Raw genomic sequence first — 23,074 nt, 5'->3', positions numbered from 1 at the left:
CCACCCTCAGTGGTTTCTAGAAATTGATGACGGGAATGTTTAACTATTGGATAACACTGGCCCCACAGTGTAAATTGACAGGGCATTGTAGGGCATTTAAAAATGACAGCTAATGAACACCTCAACATGATGGTGGGGTCCCTTGGATTAGGGGATTAGGGGCCATATTAAGATCCATAATGTCACCCAATTCCCTATATAGTGCATTACGTTTGACCAGGGCCCCAGTGCACAATACTGTATAGGGAATAGAGTGCTATTTCGGACACAGCCAAGGATCTTTATCAGAATTATCTTTTTATGAGAAACAGTGGCTGATGATGAAATGCATTACTCTGGAGCTGCAGGTGTTGCTGTTGTTGCTCATTCATAGTCCCCACCATTGGCTTGTATGCCCCATTTAGGTTTGAAACCTTTCAATTGTTCAACAAAGCCTGGGTTTGGGCATGTGGTTGGCTGGGCTGATTTTACCAAGGCAAATGCGTCATCAAAAGGCTTCCCTTCCCTGGACATCAGGTATCCAATGACAACCGAGGCGGACCTCGAGACTCCGGAATTGCAGTGAACCAACACAACTCCTTTCTGAGAGGGAAGAAGAGGGAAACAAGCCTTATGCCAGTAGAATGAAGGCATACCCAAAAGCACTTCAGCCCAGTTTGAACAAAAAAGGGAATTAATAGCTCAACTGAGGGACTTGATAATCAAAAAAACCTTTAGAAGTGTTCTGGGATTTTTTTATTACATTTTTATAAAGCATTATGTCAGTTTAGTGCTATCTAGTCCAAAAGCATGAGACATGAGGTGCTCGGCTGCTTTAAATATTAATCCCATCCCTTCAATTCACACAGCCTGTCACGCCCTGGCCTTAGTATTCTTTGTTTTCTTTATGTTTTTTAGTTAGGTCAGGGTGTGACATGGGGAATGTATGTGTTTTTGTAGTGTCTAGTGTAGTTGTCTAGTTATGTCTATGGCTGCCTAGATTGGTTCTCAATTAGAGGCAGCTGTGGTTCATTGTCTCTGATTGAGAGCCATATTTAAGGCAGTCATAGGCATTGGGGTTTTGTGGGTAATTGTCTGTGTCTATGTTGCATGTTTGCACTTAGTCTTTGATAGCTTCAGGTTCGTCTGTTTGTTGTTTTGTTTCGTTGTCCTTCTTCTAATAAAGAGAAGATGTATTTTCCACACGCTGTGCCTTGGTCCTCTCTCTCTCCCATTGACGATCGTGACAGAATTACCCACCAGAATCGGACCAAGCGGCGTGTCAAGCGGCAACAGGACCCACCTACACAGGATTTCTGGACATGGGAGGACGAATTGGATGGTAAGGGACCTTGGGCTCAACCAGGAGAATATCGCCGCCCCAAAGCTGAGCTGGAGGCAGCGAAAGCAGAGAGGCGGCGATATGAGGAGGCAGCACGGAAGCAAGGCTGGAAGCCCGCGAGTACAACCCAAAATGTTCTTGGGGGGGGGGGGATAAAAGGGAGTGTGGCGAAGTCAGGTAGGAGACCTGCGCATACTCCCTGTACTTACCGTGGAGAGCGAGAGTACGGGCAGACACCGTGTTACGCAGTAGAGCTCATGGTGTCTCCTGTACGTGTGCATAGCCCGGTTCGGTACATTCCAGCTCCACGTATCGGCCGGGCTAGATTGAGCGTTGAGCCGGATGTCATGAAGCCGGCCTAACGCATCTGGCCACCAGTGCGTCTCCTCGGGCCGGCTTACATGGCACCAGCCTTACGCATGGTGTCCCCGGTTCGCCTACATAGGCCGGTGCGGGTTATTCCACCTCCCCGCACTGGTCGGGCGACGGGGAGCATACAACCAGGTAAGGTTGGGCAGGCTCAGTGCTCAAGGGAGCCAGTACGCCTGCACGGTCCGGTATTTCCGGCGCCACCACCCCACCCCGCCCCAGCCCAGTACCACCAGTGCCTACACCACGCACCAGGCTTCCAGTGCGTCTCCAGAGCCCTGTTCCTCCTCCACGCACTCTCCCTGTGGTGCGTGTCTCCAGTCCAGTGCCTCCAGTTCCGGCACCACGCATCAAGCCTCCTGTGTGTCTCCAGAGTCCTGTACGCACTGTTCCTTCTCCCCGTCCTCGCCCTGATGTGCGTGCCCTCAGCCCGGTACCACCAGTGCCAGTACCACGCACCAGGCCTATAGTACGCCTTGAGAGTCCAGTGTGCCCTGTTGCTGCTCCCCGCACTAGCCTGAAGGTGTGTGTCCTTAGCCCGGTACCTCCAGTTCCGGCACCACGCACCAGGCCTATAGTGCGTCTCAGCCGGCCAGAGTCTGCCGTCTGCCCAGCGGCGCCTGAACTGCCCGTCTGCCCAACGCCGTCTGAACTGTCCGTCTGCCAAGCGCCGCATGAACTGCCCGTCTGGACTGAGCCTTCAAAGCCGCCCGTCTGCCATGAGCCTTCAGAGCCGTCCGTCTGCCATGAGCCTTCAGAGCCGTCTGTCTGCCATGAGCCTTCAGAGCCTTCCGCCAGACAGGAGCCGCTAGAGCCTTCCGCCAGACAGGAGCCGCTAGAGCCTTCCGCCAGACAGGAGCCGCTAGAGCCTTCCGCCAGACAGGAGCAGCCAGAGCCTTCCGCCAGACAGGAGCAGCCAGAGCCTTCCGCCAGACAGGAGCAGCCAGAGCCTTCCGCCAGACAGGAGCAGCCAGAGCCTTCCGCCAGACAGGAGCAGCCAGAGCCTTCCGCCAGACAGGAGCAGCCAGAGCCTTCCGCCAGACAGGAGCAGCCAGAGCCTTCCGCCAGACAGGAGCAGCCAGAGCCTTCCGCCAGACAGGAGCAGCCAGAGCCTTCCGCCAGACAGGAGCAGCCAGAGCCTTCCGCCAGACAGGAGCAGCCAGAGCCGTCAGCCAGCCATGACCAGCCAGAGCCGTCAGCCAGCCATGACCAGCCAGAGCCGTCAGCCAGCCATGACCAGCCAGAGCCGTCAGCCAGCCATGACCAGCCAGAGCCGTCAGCCAGCCATGACCAGCTAGAGCCGTCAGCCAGTCCGTAGCTGCCGTCCCTCAGTCCGGAGCTGCCGTCCCTCAGTCCGGAGCTGCCGTCCCTCAGTCCGGAGCTGCCGTCCCTCAGTCCGGAGCTGCCCCCTAATCCAGTGGGGTTAATTTGGAGGGTGGCCATTTGGAGGAGGCTACCAAAGCGGGTATTGACAATGGTGGAGTGGGGGCCACGTCCCGCACCCGAGCCGCCGCCATGATGGGGCCCACCCCGGACCCTCCCCTTTCTATGTCAGTTTGTGCGGTCGGAGTCCGCACCTTTGGGGGGGGGGTACTGTCACGCCCTGGCCTTAGTATTCTTTGTTTTCTTTATGTTTTTTAGTTAGGTCAGGGTGTGACATGGGGAATGTATGTGTTTTTGTAGTGTCTAGTGTAGTTGTCTAGTTATGTCTATGGCTGCCTAGATTGGTTCTCAATTAGAGGCAGCTGTGGTTCATTGTCTCTGATTGAGAGCCATATTTAAGGCAGTCATAGGCATTGGGGTTTTGTGGGTAATTGTCTGTGTCTATGTTGCATGTTTGCACTTAGTCTTTGATAGCTTCACGTTCGTCTGTTTGTTGTTTTGTTTCGTTGTCCTTCTTCTAATAAAGAGAAGATGTATTTTCCACACGCTGCGCCTTGGTCCTCTCTCTCTCCCATTGACGATCGTGACACAGCCCCAGTAACACAAGATCAATTACATCATCCTGCACTTCATGGTAGTCTAATTGTCACGTTCTGACCTTAGTTCCTTTTTTATGTCTTTATTTTGGTTTGGTCAGGGCGTGAGTTGGGGTGGGCATTCTATGTTGTTTTTCTATGTTTTCCATTTCTGTGTTTGGCCTGGTATGGTTCTCAATCAGAGGCAGCTGTCGATCGTTGTCTCTGATTGAGAATCATACTTAGGTAGCCTGTTTTCCACATTTTGGGTGTGGGTGATTGTTTTCTGTTTTGTGCGTGTTCCTTACAGAACTGTTTCGTTCTCGCGCTTTATTATTTTTGTAATTTCAGTGTTCAGTTTATTTTGTTTATTAAAATGAACACTTACCACGCTGCACCTTGGTCCTCTTCTCCTTCACCAGACGAAAATCGTTACACTAATAAAATACTCTTATGCTAATCACACACAATGGCACAATTACAAGCTGTAAGGTGATATAATTATTCTCCCAGTCAGCTAAGCATCATTGATGGTTGGATTAGCCAAATTGGAGTTACCCCTGCATGGTATCACAGGTTACATAGGGAAATAAAATAGCCAGTAGCCACCAACCTCCATTCAACTGAGAGTGGAAAGTTATTTCCAATAGGCCAAGTTATTGTAATCATAAACCTGTGGTGAATTTTCACCATGTGGCAGTGTCAGGTTGTTGGGTAACCAGCACAGCATTTTGCTAAAAGGTTGTATAGCAAACATAGGGCCACTATATATATGATATTTCTACAACAGGATAAATTATGCATGGTGAAAACTCTGCCGTGTATTATTTATTACCCATTGGGGATACCTAGAGGTAGTGAGGGAGGCTTTGCATTTGCTCACTGCTGTCCAGTATCAGATATAGGCCAGGTAATAAACTTGAACAGTCAAGGAAATTACTAAAGTAAAGTTAAACAAAGTAGCTTAACGTAAAGTAAAGTAATTTGACCTATGTGCTGTACACAGAGTGCTTATTAATAATAAAAGTTAGCAAGTGGAAAAAACGTGTGTCACCATTCATGATGCTTAGGAATGTTTACTGTCAGGTAAGATGAATGCAGTGAAATATAGGGTATTAAAGCATAAAAACAAAATATGAAGAAAAATAAATTTAACTGGATATTACTGCCCCCAATTAGCCTACATTAGTCTACATTAGTCTACATTAGCCTACAAGGTCGTGAGAACATTAACAACTTAATGCTTGGTCTATGAATTTTGAGCACTCTTGGAAATAGGATGTTATGTCAGTATCAGGAACATCCAGAATGCTCAGTGTTTTATAAATGAACAGGTCTGGAAAGGCGTTTTCAACACCATAGGCTACATTCAATATGTGGGACACCTGAAATGGAAGAAGAACATTTATGAAACGCCAAAACAAAACAGAAGTAGACAGAAAATTATATAAACATGTCTCTATTACATAAAACCAATACCTTATATTTTTTCAGAGTTCCAAAGTCATGTGCAGCATCTTGTGAGCCTACAACAATAATTAACAATCATCAAATTGTGAACCTGTGAGGCATTTTGTAATGGAAATATAACTGAGCCTATAGAGATTTGGCAGATATGTTTATAATGACTTACTACAATAATGATACTGTAAAAGTTTAAACTGTCTGAAGGGAAAAATACATGTGTTTACATGCAATAATCGAGTGGACTCAGAGTCTCATTGGCAACAAACTTAAAACCCCCATATCATTTATTGATACCTCTGTGTGTCTGTAGGCACCTGTCAATTGTATTATGACAGCTAAGTGTCCCCTGTCAATAACACACATCTCATCCACTCACCTAATATTAAATAAGGTTAAATAACTCCAACTTGTAAGTCCCAGCTGTTGTCCTGTACATAGCCGCATGCTGTCTCAGGCTGAGTTGTATCCTCTACAACATGAATAGTTGACCCTTTCCATGTCTCAATAATCCTCCTGCCACTCAATGTTGTCACGCGGGTGCATTGTTTTCTCAAATTGGTCTTGGAAAATGTCTTTATTTCCTGGGTAAGAGACTGCATCACATTTGTCTTCTCAAAACAAAGCAAAGAATAATTGGTATGCTACTCCCTTGGATGTACTGTGAACAGTGCCTAGCTCCTGGTTCAAATGGACTCCTGCATGTTTTCTGGACAGATTTTGTCAACCCCAATTTGAAAATTGAGAACTCCTATCAGTCAATCAACCCGTATGGGTCCCTGGGCTTTTTTTCTGGGTGTCACAGATGTCACTATCACATGATGCCATTCTAAAGCCTGTGTGTGTGTGTGTGTGTGTGTGTGTGTGTGTGTGTGTGTGTGTGTGTGTGTGTGTGTGTGTGTGTGTGTGTGTGTGTGTGTGTGTGTGTGTGTGTGTGTGTGTCCAATAGGCTGGTGCAGTGGTATATTATTTCAAAATCTATTTTACATTCTGTCATCATCATTTTCCAACACAACCGAGATACCATTGAATCGAGGATTGACCTAAAGGGCTTGCCCATATGAAGTTTTACACATGAACAGTATTTATGTTTAAATAATGTATTCTACAACAGGTGGGTCAAAACAAGCATTGTGATTGGTTGAGATTAGTTTTAAAAACCAGTTTTAAAAACCGGTTTAGCAAGAGTATGTTCTTGATACCATAGCAAATGACAAATATTTAAGAAAATAATATAATAAAATGTCACACTAATGATAATGACCACCACAAGAATGCAAGGAATGCATGCTGGTCCTCTGTAGCTCAGTTGGTAGAGCATTGCAACGCCAGGATAGTGGATTCGATTCTTGGGACCTCCCATTATTAAACATGTATGCACGCATGACTCGCCCAAACAAATTGAATAATACAAATCTATAATTTAGAACTATTTTGTCGTGGGTGTAGTGTGGGTGCAGCCTACATATAAAATAGTATGTTCCGTCCCTAGCTGGTCACGTGACGTGCCTTTGGATTGCAGGAAACAACCTCGTTTTCGTCAGATAGGACAACACCTAGTAAAAACCGAGTCTGCGACGGGAGAGAGGAGTGGGGCTTGGCGAAACCGCTCAACCCACAGAATGGGCGATTTATAACATTTTAACACTCGAGTGTCACTATTTTCACAACAAACAAATTCTACAACGATTATTTTACAAGATTCAGTAGCTATGTCGGCAACATTGTCGCGCGGCTCGCTCCAACCGGGCCAGCAGAAGCTGGCCGAGAAATTTACCATTCTGAACGACCGGGGCATCGGGATGCTCACTCGTGTCTATAATATCAAGAAGGTAAGGTACTCAGTGTAATTCTTCAGTTTCAAATTGTAACTACATTGAAGAGAAATTAAAGATCAAACCCCAAAATGATCTGTGATGTATGGCAGAAGCCTTCATTTGAAATCCAAAGGATGACGGCTAGGGCTGTAGAATTCCAGTCAAGGCCCTCCTGAAATGTGTTGCAGTATAAGTTAGCTATGTGGCTAGCCAAGCTCTGTCATCAATAGCATCAAAATGCCAAATCACTGTTTTCTGAGATTGATCTATTTCAATTTTCGTATAACAATAATAAAAACTCATGGGATATTTGAAAGATGTTGCTCACTGCCTTTGAAATAAAATAGTATCTCACTGAAATAGCCTACATGCCTAGATGTGCAAATTTTTTTTGTGATTGCTGCTAGCTAACGTTAGTTAACGTTACATAGTTTCTCGTTTACCACATTGATAATATAATGTTCAATCAAATTAAGAATAGAATGCTGTTTTAGATTCTTGAGCTATTGTTGGTGAGATTGACATCGGAGATCAATCAATTTAATGTGAACACATAATGTGTCGGATTAGTAGATACTAGAGTAATAATATTAACACTATCTGACACACATTAGGCCTAGGCCCTAGGTCTGACAGCAGTCAGTTGTTGATATAGACCATTCTATTCAGCCATCACATCACCCAGTAGGCCTAAACACTCACTAAACACCCAGCACAAATCAACACATCATTGGGCAAATTGCACATCATGACTGTAGGATACTAACCAATGGCACGGCAGTATCTACAGTCGTTGTACATGTATTGGATATGGTTGTTATACAGTTATTGTAGAGTTGTTATTTAATGCCTGATGCATAGTAGCACATAGGTCCTGTTTTTAAAATCACACAACAAAACACATTTTTGCAGGATAGAAGGGAGAAGTACCTAACAGAAGGCACCGTTTTAGAGATTATAATGATTTGTTTATTACACTTGTAAAAGTGGGGACATTATGATACAGATTCCACACTAGAACCAGTTTCCTAGAGACTAATTAAGCCTAGTCCTGGACTAAAGAAACATTAAATGAAAGTGCTTTTTAGTCCAGGACTAGACTTCATCTGTGTCTGGGAAACTGGCCCATGATGTTTAATTGACTTATTTTAAACCCCTACAGAGAAAAACATTCTTAGTAGTATTACTAGTTTAATACTATTCACTATTCATTATTACTTATTCATAGTGGGGACTGGGGAGGTGTCATAAAATGCAGATTCCATACAAGACTTTCATTCAGTGTAACAGAAAAGAGCATTCTTAGTGTATCTGTCCATATTAATGGCCTTGATACAGTCAGTCCTTTAATGAGAAGAGAGTACCGTGACTGTTTCAAATCGCAACCTATTCCTATGCTCTGGTCAAAAGAGGTGCACTGTGTAGGGAATAGGGTGCCATTTGGGGGACAGACTGGGTATCGGAGATGCTTGGACCACTTTGGGAACATGGCAGCAGATAGAAGATAGCTGGAGGCAGTCCAGCGTGTAGCTGAAAGGAGGCTGGTGGAGAATAATGCCTCTTTGCCTTGCCTGCATGTCTGTCTGCCAGCCAATCAACCCTTGTGCTGACGGCCTACCCGGGCTAGAAGGCTTAGCCCTTAATAGGCACCACAGAATCATCTGTGTCTCTCTCTTTCTCTAAACTCTCAATTTAAGTTAGATGGTGATACAGATACATTAGCATAAAAACATTATGCAGCCCAAGTTAGATACAGGATTCAGAAGGAAAAAAAACTTTCCTCAGAACACAGGATGACTATCAAAATGACTATAAGGTACAGGATTGTCACAACACGCAAGAGCTGAGTTCTCTGCCGATTTCAAATTAAATGAAATTTTATTTGTCACATGCGCCGAATACAACTTGTGTAGACCTTACAGTGAAATGCTTACTTACAAGCCCTTAACCAACAATGCAATTTTAAGAAAATACCTCCAAAGAAGTAACAAATAAAAGTAACATATAATTAAAGAGCAGCAGTTTTGCAGACAATCTATGAGTAATATTAGGCCTTTTACTCATACAGTTCCATTTATAAACCTCCATTTTCATGCTTCCAATAACATTTCTTGTTATTATATAGGCCTAACATTTCTTGTTATTATATAGGCCTAACATTTCTTGTTATTGGGAAAATGTACTTTATTGAAACTGTGCAATGCTTGTGCATTGAACTAGCAGATCTGTTGCTTGGCAACTGGTAGGCATTGATAGCACTTATGAAGAATTTCAAATGGCTTTTTTGTTTCAGCTGTGATTGTAGCGTGCTGTGATTGGAAGCTGCGGCACAGGACTACCTCAGTAAATCAAACAGCTGTAGGCTTCTGCACATGCCTAAGGCACACAGGCCTACCTTAGTAAATCAAACAACTGGAGGCTTCTGCACAGGCCTAAGGCATACAGGCCTACCTTAGGCATGTGCAGAAGCCTACAGCTGTTTGATTTACTAAGGTAGGCCTGTATGCCTTAGGCCTGTGCAGAAGCCTCCAGTTGTTTGATTTACTAAGGTAGGCCTGTGTGCCTTAGGCATGTGCAGAAGCCTACAGCTGTTTGATTTACTAAGGCACACAGGCCTACCTTAGTAAATCAAACAACTGGAGGCTTCTGCACAGGCCTAAGGCATACAGGCCTACCACAGGCCTATATCATTGGCCTACTGCACACTCCTACTACTACCACAGGTCTACCCTAGTAAAGCCCATTACTGTAGCCTACTGCACAAGTCTACTAGGACTACCTCAGTAAATCAAACTGCTTAGACTAGCAGCTTTATCAAACACAATTAATTGGAGCGTTCATCCAAAATAGAGATATATTTTGTTGATACCCACTCAGCGAGTAACATGTGAATCTGAAGATTCAGTGGCCAACAATATGGGATTATGTACCAAGAACAGTTTATAGCTTAGCATTAGAATTGTTGACAGCAAAACAATGGGACCCCTGATATGACAGCTGGCTGCAAGTGGGACACCACTGTCTGGACCAGCAGTATTTCTCATTATATTGATGTAACTTACACCAGGGGTTCTCAAAGTGGGGTCCGCAGAGTTACTGCAGGGGGTCCGCGGCCAGATCTCAATATATTTTTTTAATATATATTTTTTACATTTTTGACTTTGCATTTTTTTATGAATATTACTAACAATAACAGATTAAACACATTTTTGCCAATGGATCCGGGAATAAGTTTAGAGGGTGTAGTACAATATATTTAAATTACAATTCATGTTCTTAACCCTGGGCAACATGGGACTGGGAGGCTCAGCTGGATATTGGTATCCACAGGACTCCACCAATTATACATTTTTCAACTCAATACTTCTTGTATTCCCACCCAATTATTATAATTTTTTTTTTACATAAATGCGCTGTAATTGAAGATGTAAAACTGCACTGTTTTCTCCTTTCCTTATGGTAAAATGTGTAGAATTGCAGGATATTAGCTTTGAAGCTGCAACAACAACACAATCTCTCTGACCCATGACAAAATGTGTAGAATTTTAGGAAATTAGTAAAACTCTTTGTATGCTATTTTTTATCTAACTCAAGTTGTGTTCTGATTGAAGTGGTCCCTGATAAATTTGCTATCGCATAAGTGGTCCCTGGGCCCAAAGAGTTTGAGAACCCCTGACTTACACAACCGCCTAGCTTTTCATGATAAAATATTTCTGATGATATTTCTGTCACCTCACAATAATGCTTATGTAGTGTATCAGTGTCACAGTGCAATAGTTGTTTGAAAAGTGTAAGATTTGTCATAAGCATGTATGCCCCCCTTATATTGCAATGTAGCAATTTATGTGTTCAGAAAAATAGACTACTTGCTGAAACATTTACCCTTTCAAATATAGGTTTTCAAATTGATAAAAATAACCATGTTTGTGGAGAGGAGAGAGCTTCTTATGATGTCATAAATGAACGTGTATCGCATAGTGGAAACTCCTGTTGCTCTCAGGGGCAAGCCTGCTGGTTTTCACTAGCAGAAGGGACTTTTTGCAGCAGGTTAGGATAATTACCTGTGGCAGGCTAGGTGAAGTAGGTTAAGGAAAAGAGTTAGGGTTAGCTCAAATTGTCCTCGAGTCGAACATACAGTTGCGGCCAAATATATTGGCACCCTTGCACTTTTCTTAAATGTCCTATTTCAATGAATTTAAATTGAAAATAACTTTTGTTCTTCACACTGTTGTGTCTTTGGATATGCCGTATTAAGTGATATGACATGCTATTCTATAAAATCCTTTCTCCGTAATTAATATTACCTGATTGAGCTAATCATGTAAATGTAATTAACTAGAAAGTCGGGGCACCACAAAATATTATTTATAGAGCTGTTATCTTCCGAATAAACTCTTAAAGACCTAGTAATATTTTACATCAATAGCAGTCAATATTAATCGTCACCTTAATTCAGTCTCATCTGAAAGTTGTAAATTATTGGTTATCTTCACGAACCCTGGCTAACAAGTTGAATCAGCAATACAAAATTGGGTTTAATTATTTATTTACTAAATACCTAACTAATCACACAGAATTACATATACACAGAATGAATCATACCTTGATTACAAATTACATCATAAAGGAAAACGTCCCTAGTGGGCGGAACAGATATGATAGCTGGTTACACAAAGAAAAGGGGCTGGGTTTAAGTGAAAGAGCGGGAAGACTGAGGAACAAAGGGATAAGCGATGTCTTTATCGTAAATACAGTATCTTATGCATTCTAAATTACCGCCCATTTGGTAAAGGAAAATGCAATAAATATTTACTCTGAGCTGCGCTTCGGTAGGTTGGTGGTAGATGGAAGGCCGTGTTGCCAACCGAGTCCTTTGTCCTTTGAAGAATGTCTCTGGTGGTAAATTGGATATGTTGTAGTAACGTCGTTGTGTGGTAGACGGTATACTCTGTCTGTTCTTTCCTAGCCCACGTTTGCAGCTGCTGTTGCTAACTCAACGGCTAGGAGGTATCACTTCTGTAGTGAATAAGAGTTCAAAGTTCATACCATTCGCAACCAAAGCTCACGCTGAGGTTGGCTTACTTCTGTAGTTGACATGTTAGTCCTTTTAACGCAGACCTCACGTACTTGGAACAGGAGGTTACATTTTCGTCAAGGCTTTATATAGTGGAGGGAGAAGGGTGTGTCTTCATAGTTTTATAACCCATGTCTCTTCACAGGGGCGGGCCACTGATTGAGCAGAGCCCTAACCTTATGAAAACCCAAATCTCTCATTTGGAAGCTAAAATTACATTTAATCTCTTAACCAATAATTTTATATTCAAACATTTAAATTGAACAACAATTCCATGTGACGCCGATAACTACAATGTGCAGACTTTCCACTGTAGAGTTTGTCATCCTATCATTGATGAGAATGTCTCAGATGACAACCGAACTGACATCATATTCATCAAGTACCACCGCATATGTTCAATTGGTCGGATTACCAGAATATAGTTAATTTTCACCCACCTTCTGATGTTCCCAGAATCTCTATGTTAACCAAAGGATGTTCAAATGTCACATCAGTAGGGTAGAGAGAGGAAAAAGGGGGGAGAGTTATTTATGACTGTCATAAACCTACCCCCAGGTCAACGTCATGACAACACCTTATTGGATTTTCAACATTGCAGAACCAATTTTATTTTTGTAAACTTAAGTTTACAATTTTAATAAAAAATTGGTCAAGATACCTGCCAACAAATGCTTCTAGTAGCCATCAATGAGCTAGCTGCACCTTTCTACTGACCATTTGGCCCACTCTTCAGCAGCAAACGGCTCTAATTCTTCAATGTTTGAGGGGTGCCTCCCACCAACTGCTGTTTTCAGATCTCGCCATAGGTTTTGGATGTGATTCAGATTCAGACCACTCCAGAACAGTCCAGCATCTGTTCTTGAAACATTCCAGGGTGCTTTTTATGTGTGTTTTGGGTTGTTGTCCTGCTGAAAGACTCACAACATTCAACAGAGATTCTGGTCACTGGGTTGAACATTGCATAGCAGTACTGCAGAAAAAACACAAATCATCCATCCATATGTCAATAACCAGATCAAGACTTTATCGGTACATTGATGTAGTGAGTGCAATAGGAATTCAGTCAGCTCCTTGGTATTGTGTGTTTCAGTCCAAGTCCTGATAGACAGAGAGTCCTGATAGACGGAGAGTCCTGATAGACGGAGGGTCCTGATAGACGGAGGGTCCTGATAGACGGAGAGTCCTGATAGACGGAGAGTCCTGATAGACGGAGGGTCCTGATAGCCGGAGGGTCCTGATAGACGGAGGGTCCTGATAGAGGGTGGGAAGAGGTCTCCTATAGATGCAGTAAAAGTGGTCAATGGAACTCAGTAAAAGAGGTCAATGGAACGCAGACTGAAGAGGATAGAAGAAATCTGATCTAACAAAGTGGATATTTGTCTAATCCGTCATGATTGATGTATTGTAACAGCCCCACAATGTGGTTACTAAAGTCTGATTTGGATATATTTGGCTGTTTTTGCTGCATAACATGTAGAAGTTGTTTCTTTTCAGGTATAGAAGAAGTGACTGATAAATGATAACTCCTTTTTGTATTAGCTGGTAGCATAGCTGGCATACAGACATCAGTGGTGCTCGTCAAAGTTGTTTTTAACTGCAATGCAGTTGATTGGTGACGATGACATGAACATGTGTTGGGGTTGACATCCATACAAGCATTTATACTCAGATTATTACCTCAACATAGTGTGAAATAAACAATAGCCTAAATGCAGGCTAATTTTACTGGGTGGGCAATGAGAAGACTTGGGATATTTCCCCCACGTATTTCCATGGAATTTCCATTGTTTGGGTCAAGTTCCATTGATGTCTTTACCGCATCTATGAGGTCAGAGGGGGAGGGTCTCCTATGAGTACATAATCTCTACCTCAATCTATTATTCACTCTGCTATGACCATGTTAGCACTTGGGAAGCACTGTTAGCACTGGGGAAGCACTGTTAGCACTGGGGAAGCACTGTTATCACTGGGGAAGCACTGTTATCACTGGGGAAGCACTGTTATCACTGGGGAAGCACTGTTATCACTGGGGAGGAGCAGTTGACACTGGGGAAGGGGGAAGCACTGTTAGCATGGGGGAAGCATTGTTAGCATGGGGGAAGCACTGCTAGCACTTGGGAAGCTCTGTTAGAGCTATTAGTAATAGCACTAGAGAAGAAGTGCTGCTCACTAAATTAGACCAAGTTATCTTAACTTAACCGGTCTCAGGCCAAGGTTGTGTTGGATGAAGCAGAGAAACATATTTTATTTTACTCCTTTTGATTTTGCAAATTTTTAAACAAAATATTTACAACAAAGCTAATTACTGTATGTCATTGTACTGTTAGACATGTTCTGTTCTTTTTTTATGTTGTGAATTTATCTTGGAAATGAACAATGAAGTGCCTAACTGCCTATATGAGCTGAGTGAAATGATCAATATGTTGCCTTAATACTTTACGGGGTCTGTGCATGAAATGTTTCAGGCCATATTCTTTTTTGGTTCATTGGTAGATGCACTGGCTTAGCATTTTCCTTGGTTTTACTTGCATGTTTCTGTTCCTACTTGTACTAATCAAACAATACGTTATGTCCTCTCTTAAACTTAAAGCCTTAATACTCTACGGTGTTGCTACTCTAGGAGGAGTGTCCCCAGCATGGTGTGAGATAGTGATTGAACAATGCTTTGACAGGCAACACATTCATTATTGTGCACAGTGTAAAGCCAAACTATCCCTCAACAAATATCCCGGAAGTAAAACCCGAAGCCTTTTTAATGTAGCGATGCATGGTTCTATGTTTTAAACCTGACTTTACCTGTGTTTACCTGTGTGGTTTTCTCTCTTTCTGTCAATGCTTCCCTCAGCAAGGACAAGTTTGGAAGGTTTGCTCAGCTCTTCCCTAAATCACTCCCCCTCGTTCTACCCCTCCCTGCTATCCTTACCAGCATCATGTCCAAGAATTACTTGTATACTACTCAGTACTCACACCGTTCACAATTCAACAAACAGGCCCATCCCAAAGTGCAATTGAATCGCTGGAATAATTTTATTAGGTTAAAATAGATATAATATTTTCCCGTTTATTTCTTACAAGATAGACTTTGCAACTGTTAGTTATCTCTAGCTTGTTATTAAAAAAAGGTGAGCACCTATAGTCCAACAACTAGATCATAATACATTAAAGCTTTAACCATGGTCATCTTTTGGTTTGTGAGCATCAAATTCACAGTTCCCGGACATTTGCACCACAAAAACAAAAAGTTTGTATTTTTTTAGGGATTGAAGATCAGGCAATGGGAAAAGATAGGGCCTGGTTGAATTCACTGACACTTCATTATGCAATTCAACACTACCCTGCTCTCCTCTGCAAAATGAAAGTGTTCCCTGCATGGATCCATCACATCGTATCACTAATCTTGAATCCAGTTTTGATGATATGAGAATTTGAACATACTCTTTCTCTATATGTTTGTCACTCTGCTGTTTTAGTTTTATTGTATTGCGAACCTCACTCTTATGTGTTATAGACTGACTGAATACTAAAACATAACTATTCCTGTTTTGTCAGGTAGCTGTGCATGCCCAGTGTCATATACCATACACCACCCTACCTCAAACATACATCTGCTAACTTTTTGTTGCTTCTAACATCTATATTGTAACACACAGTTAAACTATCTTCTCTCCCAGTAGGAGTATACCCATGCACTGCTTTCTCACTAACTGCTCTCCAACCTCCCATACAGCACTCTGTCAGTGGAAATGTATTCATACTCTATCTCAGTCTCTCTCTCTGTGTCCGTCTCTTGCTCTCTCACTCTCTCATACACTCACTCACTCAAAACGTGACCAAAATACTACCTCATCATCCTATCAGTTTTCTGCCAATGTTTTGTTGTTAGTATTATTGTTGATGCTTCTTTAGCATTTGTCTGTGTTTTTGACCCTCTTCATTATAGGCATGTGGTGACCCCAAAGCCAAACCATCCTATCTAATAGACAAGAACCTGGAGTCTGCTGTCAAGTTCATTGTCAGAAAATTCCCAGCGGTTGAAACACGCAACAACAATGTAAGTCTGTCTATTGCATTTATTTTCCAGATCTATTCCATGTTATTTCAGCTCATTTGAATGCTGCTTGGTATCTATATGCAGTCCTTTACATATTGCATTACAAGGTCTGTGCAATAATGTGCATTTATTAATTGCAATAATTGTTGTAATTAGTCATATTTTATTAATAGTATTTTACTCTTTTGAGATAAAATAGGAATTGTTAATGTAAATGAAATTCCATCTGAGATCCATCATCCTATCTCTTCACTATAGATGTATCAACCACATGTACATTTCCATAAATGTTATGTTCTGTATGACAATCTTTTTATAGCTAGCCTTTTTCAGTACAACTAATTCATTCTCACCATGTTTGTCTTTTCAATTGTTTTTACACCCGATACTTATCTATCACCATTGGCCGGCTTTCTATTTAATTTGAAATGTTTAACTGCTTCTATGGTGTAGCTGTCATGTGGTTTGCTATGTTGTACTTTTTGCTGCAGTGGTTCATGTTTTACTTGGTCTGTGTTTTTGTTTTGCATGCTTAACTTCTTGGCTTTTTTCTGGAATATTCTTTTGGTAAGTTGAAGCTCCTCAGAGTTCCTTTTTTTCTATGTTTTGCATGTCGTATTCTCTATGTAGCAGATTTTCATTTAATTTGTTGCTAATTATTCATATTTGTATTATCTTTCACACTCAAGTTTTTCAATACTGTTAGGTAACTGTTAATAGTTAGAATAAGTAACATTTATGGGCAAGAGACCAAGTGTGTGTCCCAAATAGCACCCAATTCTCATTATAGTGCACTACTTTTACCTAGAGCCCTATGAACCTTGGTCAAAAGAAGCACACTACATAGGGAATAGGGTGCCATTTGGGACGCACAACAAAGATAACAATCCAGAAAACATGACTTCATTTTTGGCTTGTGAGAGGCTATCATTGGTTAAATAAAGCCCCCATTGTGACAGTGCTAAAAATGCAGTCATGTTATCGAAGGCGACATGAGTATTTTGGAAAGGGGTTTTTGGTTAGAGCTCTACAGTTTAGCGTTGTCAAAATGTCACCCTGACCCATTGTGTGATGTCCTTGGTAGTATTTCTCAGGATATCTAGTTATTGTAACAAATTGAGACCTCTCACTGTTCTACCAAACATGAACTACCAAACTAGAGGTCGACCGATTATGATTTTTCAACGCCGATACCGATTATTGGAGGACCAAAAAAGCCGATACCGATTAGTCGGCCGATATTTTTTACATTTATTTGTAATAATGACAATTACAACAATACTGAATGAACACTTATTTTAACTTAATATAATACATCAATAAAATCAATTTAGCCTCAAGTAAATAATGAAACCTGTTCAATTTGGTTTAAATAATGCAAAAACAAAGTGTTGGAGAAGAAAGTGCAATATGTGCTATGTAAGAAAGCTAACGCTTCAGTTCCTTGCTCAGAACATGAGAACATATGAAAGCTGGTGGTTCCTTTTAACATGAGTCTTCAATATTCCCAGGTAAGAAGTTTTAGGTTGTAGTTATTATAGGAATTATAGGACTATTTCCCTCTATAGCATTTGTATTTCATTAACCTTTGACTATTGGATGTTCTTATAGGCACTTTAGTATTGCAAGTGTAACAGTATAGCTTCCGTCCCTCTCCTCGCTCCTCCCTGGGCTCGAACCAGCAACACAACAACAACAACCACCATCGAAGCAGCGTTACCCATGCAGAGCAAGGGGAACAACTACTAGAAGGCTCAGAGCGAGTGACGTTTGAAACGCTATTAGCGCGCGCTAACTAGCTAGCCATTTCACTTCGGGTACACCAGCCTCATCTCGGGAGTTGATAGGCTTGAAGTCATAAACAGCGCAATGCTTGACACACAACGAAGAGCTGCTGGCAAAACGCACGAAAGTGCTGTTTGAATGAATGTTTAGTGATTATGATTGATTTGTTTTTTATAAGATAAGTTTAATGCTAGCTAGCAACTTACCTTGGCTTACTGCATTCGCGTAACGTCTCCTTGTGGAGTGCAACGAGAGAGAGGCAGGTCGTTATTGCGTTGGACTAGTTAACTGTAAGGTTGCAAGATTGGATCCCCCGAGTTGACAAGGTGAAAATCTGTCGTTCTGCCCCTGAACAAGGCAGTTAACCCACCGTTCCTAGGCTGTCATTGAAAATAAGAATGTGTTCTTAACTGACTTGCCTAGTTAAATAAAGGTATATAAAAAATAAAAAAAAATTATCGGCAAATCGGCGCCCAAAAATACCGATTTCCGATTGTTATGAAAACTTGAAATCGGCCCTAATTAATCGGCCATTCCGATTAATCGGTCGACCTCTATACAATGTTTGAACTCTTATACCAGATTCCGTCAGCCTATTTGACTGTGCTCATTGTTCCATAGCATCCATACATTGAACCTTTGTGTGTCCTATGTTTAACCCTAGAGCACCTTTTTGTTACAATCATGTATTTTTCTTCTACAGCAACAGCTTGCACAACTACAAAAAGAGAAGTCTGAAATCCTTAAGAATCTAGCGTTGTATTACTTCACATTCGTAGATGTGATGGAGTTTAAGGTATGTGCAACTTAAGCATCATTCAATGTAGTGAAAATAGAGAACAGGTTTTATAAATACTGTTTTCTTTCTCTGCTTCCAGGACCATGTCTGTGAGCTGCTGAACACTATCGATGCTTGCCAAGTATTCTTTGATATTGTAAGACACATTTATTTATACAATACATGTAATTACAGGATGCTTTTGATTATTCCTCCAAGATTATATCTCAAAGATGTTATGTTTTTACTTGGATTAGATAAGTACGCTGACTCTAAGGGGCGAAGTAGATTGGTCTTGATGTTGTTCCTAATTTTGTTCCCATATCTTTCTACAGACTGTAAACTTTGACCTGACCAAAAACTACCTTGACTTAGTAGTGACCTACACTAACCTAATGATGCTACTGTCTCGGATTGAAGAGAGGAAAGCTATCATTGGCCTCTACAACTATGCCCATGAAATGACACATGGATCAAGGTAAAACAATATTAATATTCAAAAAAGTTAAGCTTAAAGCTTTTATACGTACAGTTCCAGTGGCATTATATTAAAATTGCATAGTATTATATGGAAAATGTAATGCATGACTAAAACACTCTTTGTATTGTTGATTCGGACTTAGAAATCCCTTAGAACTAGAAATATCAACAACATTGTTGTATGTTTGTTCCCCATCTAGTGATCGAGAGTACCCTAGGCTGGGACAGATGATCGTTGACTACGAGAACCCGCTGAAAAAGATGATGGAGGAGTTTGTTCCACATGGGAAGGTGAATATTGTCACCTATATCTCAACATGTTATGTTCTTGTCCTGAGCACTGACAATGATAACACATCTTTTGGTTATACTGTATTATAACTTGTATGCTTAAGCCATGTTTATAAATGCTTATATTGTTTTTAAATGTTTACTAATAATAAAATACATATGTGTTAATAGTTGATTAATGCTTGTTCATGAAAGTTAATATAAACTGTCCTAAAACAATCTCTCCCTCCCTCCCCTGTAGTCGTTGTCAGACGCCCTGCTCTCCCTCCAGATGGTGTACCCCAGGAGAAACCTGTCTGCTGACCAGTGGAGGAACGCCCAGCTACTCAGTCTCATCAGTGCTCCTAGCACCATGCTCAACCCAGCCCAGTCAGACACAGTGAGTTAACGTGCTCAACCCAGCACCCAGCCCAGTCAGACACAGTGAGTTACCGTGCTCAACCCAGCCCAGTCAGACACAGTGAGTTACCGTGCTCAACCCAGCCCAGTCAGACACAGTGAGTTACCGTGCGCAACCCAGCCCAGTCAGACACAGTGAGTTACCGTGCTCAACCCGGCCCAGTCAGACTAAGTGAGTTACCGTGCTCAACCCGGCCCAGTCAGACACAGTGAGTTAACGTGCTCAACCCAGCCCAGTCAGACACAGTGAGTTAACGTGCTCAACCCAGCACCCAGCCCAGTCAGACACAGTGAGTTACCGTGCTCAACCCAGCCCAGTCAGACACAGTGAGTTACCGTGCTCAACCCAGCCCAGTCAGACACAGTGAGTTACCGTGCGCAACCCAGCCCAGTCAGACACAGTGAGTTACCGTGCTCAACCCGGCCCAGTCAGACTAAGTGAGTTACCGTGCTCAACCCAGCCCAGTCAGACACAGTGAGTTACCGTGCTCAACCCAGCCCAGTCAGACACAGTGAGTTACCGTGCTCAACCCAGCCCAGTCAGACACAGTGAGTTACCGTGCTCAACCCGGCCCAGTCAGACACAGTGAGTTACCGTGCTCAACCCAGCCCAGTCAGACACAGTGAGTTACCATGCTCAACCCAGCCCAGTCAGACATAGTGAGTTACCGTGCGCAACCCAGCCCAGTCCGACACAGTGAGTTACCGTGCGCAACCCAGCCCAGTCAGACACAGTGAGTTACCGTGCTCAACCCAGCCCAGTCAGACACAGTGAGTTACCGTGCTCAACCCAGCCCAGTCAGACACAGTGAGTTACCGTGCTCAACCCGGCCCAGTCAGACACAGTGAGTTACCGTGCTCAACCCGGCCCAGTCAGACACAGTGAGTTACCGTGCTCAACCCGGCCCAGTCAGACACAGTGAGTTACCGTGCTCAACCCAGCCCAAACATTTTTTATTTTAGCTTAATGAAAAATAAAACACTAATATCTTAATTAGATAAGTATTCACCCCACTGAGTCAATACATGTTCGAATCACCTTTGGCAGCGATTACAGCTATGAGTCTTCTTGGGAAAGTCTCATAAGAACTTTGCACACAAGTATTGTGCAATATTTGCCCAGTATTATTTTCAAAATTCTTCAAGGTCTGTCAAGGATCATAGCTATACAATAATGTTCAAGTCTTGCCATAGATTTTCAAGCAGATTTAAGTCAAAACTGTAATTTGGCCTCAGGAACATTCACTGTCTTCTTGGTAAGCAACTCCAGTGTAGATTTGGCTTTGTGATGTAGATTGTCCTGCTAAAAGGTGAATTCCTCTCCCAGTGTCTGGTGTAAAGCCGGCTGAAGCAGGTTTTCCTCTAGGATCTTTTCGGGCAGTATTACTTTAGTGCCTTGTTGCATACAAGATGCATGTTTTGGAATATTTTTATTCTGTATATTTGTATTCTTCTTTTCACTGTCATTTAGGTCATTATTGTGGAATCACTACAATGTTGTTAAACCATTCTCAGTGTTCTCCCATCACAGCCTTTGAACACTGTAGCTGTTTTAAAATCACCAATGTCCTCATGGTTACATCCCTGAGCAGTTTCCTTCCTGTCCTGCAGCACAGTTCAGAAGGATGACTGTATCTTTGATGTGTCTGGGTACTTTAATACATCATCCACATAATTATTAACTTGACCATTCTTAAAGAGATATTCAATGTCTGATTTGTTATTGTTACCCATCTACCAATCACTGCCCTTCTTTGAGGCTTTTGAAACTCCCTGGTCTTTGTAGTTGAAATTCAATATTTAACTGAGGGACCTTACAGATGTACGGTCCAGAAGAAGGGGTAGTCATTCAAAAATCATGTGAACCTGTATTATTTCACACAGTGTGAGTACAAATAACTTATTTGTGTGATTTGTTAAGTCACATTTTACTTCTGAACTAATTTAGGCTTGTCAGAACAAAGGGGGTGAGTACTTGTGTAACAGCTACAGTACCAGTCAAAAGTTTGGACACACCTACTCTTTCAAGGATTTTTCTTTATTTTACTATTTTCTACATTGTAATGGTGAAGACATCAAAACTATGAAATAACACATATGGAATCATGTAGTAACCAAAAAAGTGTTAAACAAATCAAAATATATTTTAGATTTGAGATTCTTAAAAGTAGCCACCCTTTGCCTTGATGAAAGCTTTGCACATTCTTGGCATTCTCTCAACCAGCTTCATGAAGTAGTCACCTGTAATGCATTTCAATTAACAGGTGTGCCTTGTTAAAAGTTATGGGTGGAATTTCTTTCCTTCTTAATGCGTTTGAGCCAATCACTTGTGTTGTGGCAAGGTAGGGGTGGTATACAGAAGATAAGCTCAAATAAGCAAAGGGAAACAACAGTCCATCATTACTTTAGGACATGAAGGTCAGTCAATATGGAACATTTCAAGAACTTTGAAAGTTTCTTCAAGTTCAGTGGCAAAAACCATCAAGCGCTATGATGAAACTGGCTCTCATGAGGACCCACCACAGGAAAGGAAGACCCAGAGTTACCTCTGCTGCAGAGGATAAGTTCATTAGAGTTACCAGCCTCAGAAATTGCAGCCCAAATAAATGCTTCACAGAGTTCAAGTAACAGACACATCTCAACATCAACTGTTCAGAGGAGACTGCGTGAATCAGGCCTTCGTGGTCAAATTGCTGCAAAGAAACCACAGCTAAAGAACACCAACAAGAAGAGACTTGCTTGGGCCAAGAAACACGAGCAATGGACATCTGATGAGTCCAAATGTTGAGGTTTTTGGTACCAAACGCCGTGTCTTTGTGAGATGCAGAGTAGGTGAACAGATGATCTCTGCATGTGTGGTTCCCACCGTGAAGCATGGAGGAGGAGGTGTGGGGGTGCTTTGCTGGTGACACTGTCTGTGATTTATTTAGAATTCAAGGCACACTTAACCAGCATGGCTACCACAGCATTCTGCAGCGATATGCCTTCCCATCTGGTTTGAGCTTAGTGGGACTATAATTTTTTTGTCAACAGGACAATGACCTAACACACCTCCAGGCTGTGTAAGGGCTATTTGACCAAGAAGGAGAGTGATGCAGTGCTCCATCAGATGACCTGGCCTCCACAATCACCCGACCTCAACCCAATTGAGATGGTTTGGGATGAGTTGGACTGCAGAGTGAAGGAAAAGCAGCCAACAAGTGCTGAACATATGTGGAAACTCCTTCAAGACTGTTGGAAAAGCATTCCTCATGAAGCTGGTTGAGAAAATGCCAAAGGTGTGC

The 23,074-nt window shown here is 42.2% G+C and overlaps 1 protein-coding gene and 1 pseudogene across 8 annotated transcripts in view; one reads left to right on the top strand and one right to left on the bottom strand.

Moving 5' to 3' along the window:
- Positions 1–363: 363 nt before the first annotated feature.
- LOC139538191 (dual specificity protein phosphatase 19-like) lies at positions 364–5,714 on the bottom strand (annotated as a pseudogene).
- A 945-nt stretch (positions 5,715–6,659) lies between these two features.
- Positions 6,660–23,074, top strand: part of LOC139538872 (nck-associated protein 1-like) — a 69,558-nt gene continuing 53,143 nt past the window's right edge. For 3 of the 8 annotated variants that reach the window (XM_071341384.1, XM_071341382.1, XM_071341381.1), the window contains exons 1-8: positions 6,679–6,944; positions 14,852–14,869; positions 15,947–16,057; positions 18,546–18,638; positions 18,721–18,777; positions 18,956–19,098; positions 19,301–19,391; positions 19,633–19,770. In XM_071341384.1, coding sequence (XP_071197485.1) covers positions 6,825–6,944; positions 14,852–14,869; positions 15,947–16,057; positions 18,546–18,638; positions 18,721–18,777; positions 18,956–19,098; positions 19,301–19,391; positions 19,633–19,770 — 771 coding nt within the window. In that variant the 5' untranslated portion in view covers positions 6,679–6,824. Of the gene's footprint in view, positions 6,945–14,851; positions 14,870–15,946; positions 16,058–18,545; positions 18,639–18,720; positions 18,778–18,955; positions 19,099–19,300; positions 19,392–19,632; positions 19,771–23,074 lie in introns of all 8 variants that reach the window. The other 5 variants (XM_071341388.1, XM_071341386.1, XM_071341387.1 and 2 more) reach the window with 3 other exon arrangements.

Source organism: Salvelinus alpinus, chromosome 14 (assembly GCF_045679555.1).
Source record: "Salvelinus alpinus chromosome 14, SLU_Salpinus.1, whole genome shotgun sequence".
Classification (NCBI taxonomy): Eukaryota; Metazoa; Chordata; class Actinopteri; order Salmoniformes; family Salmonidae; genus Salvelinus; species Salvelinus alpinus.
This window is presented reverse-complemented; position numbering and strand designations above follow the sequence as displayed.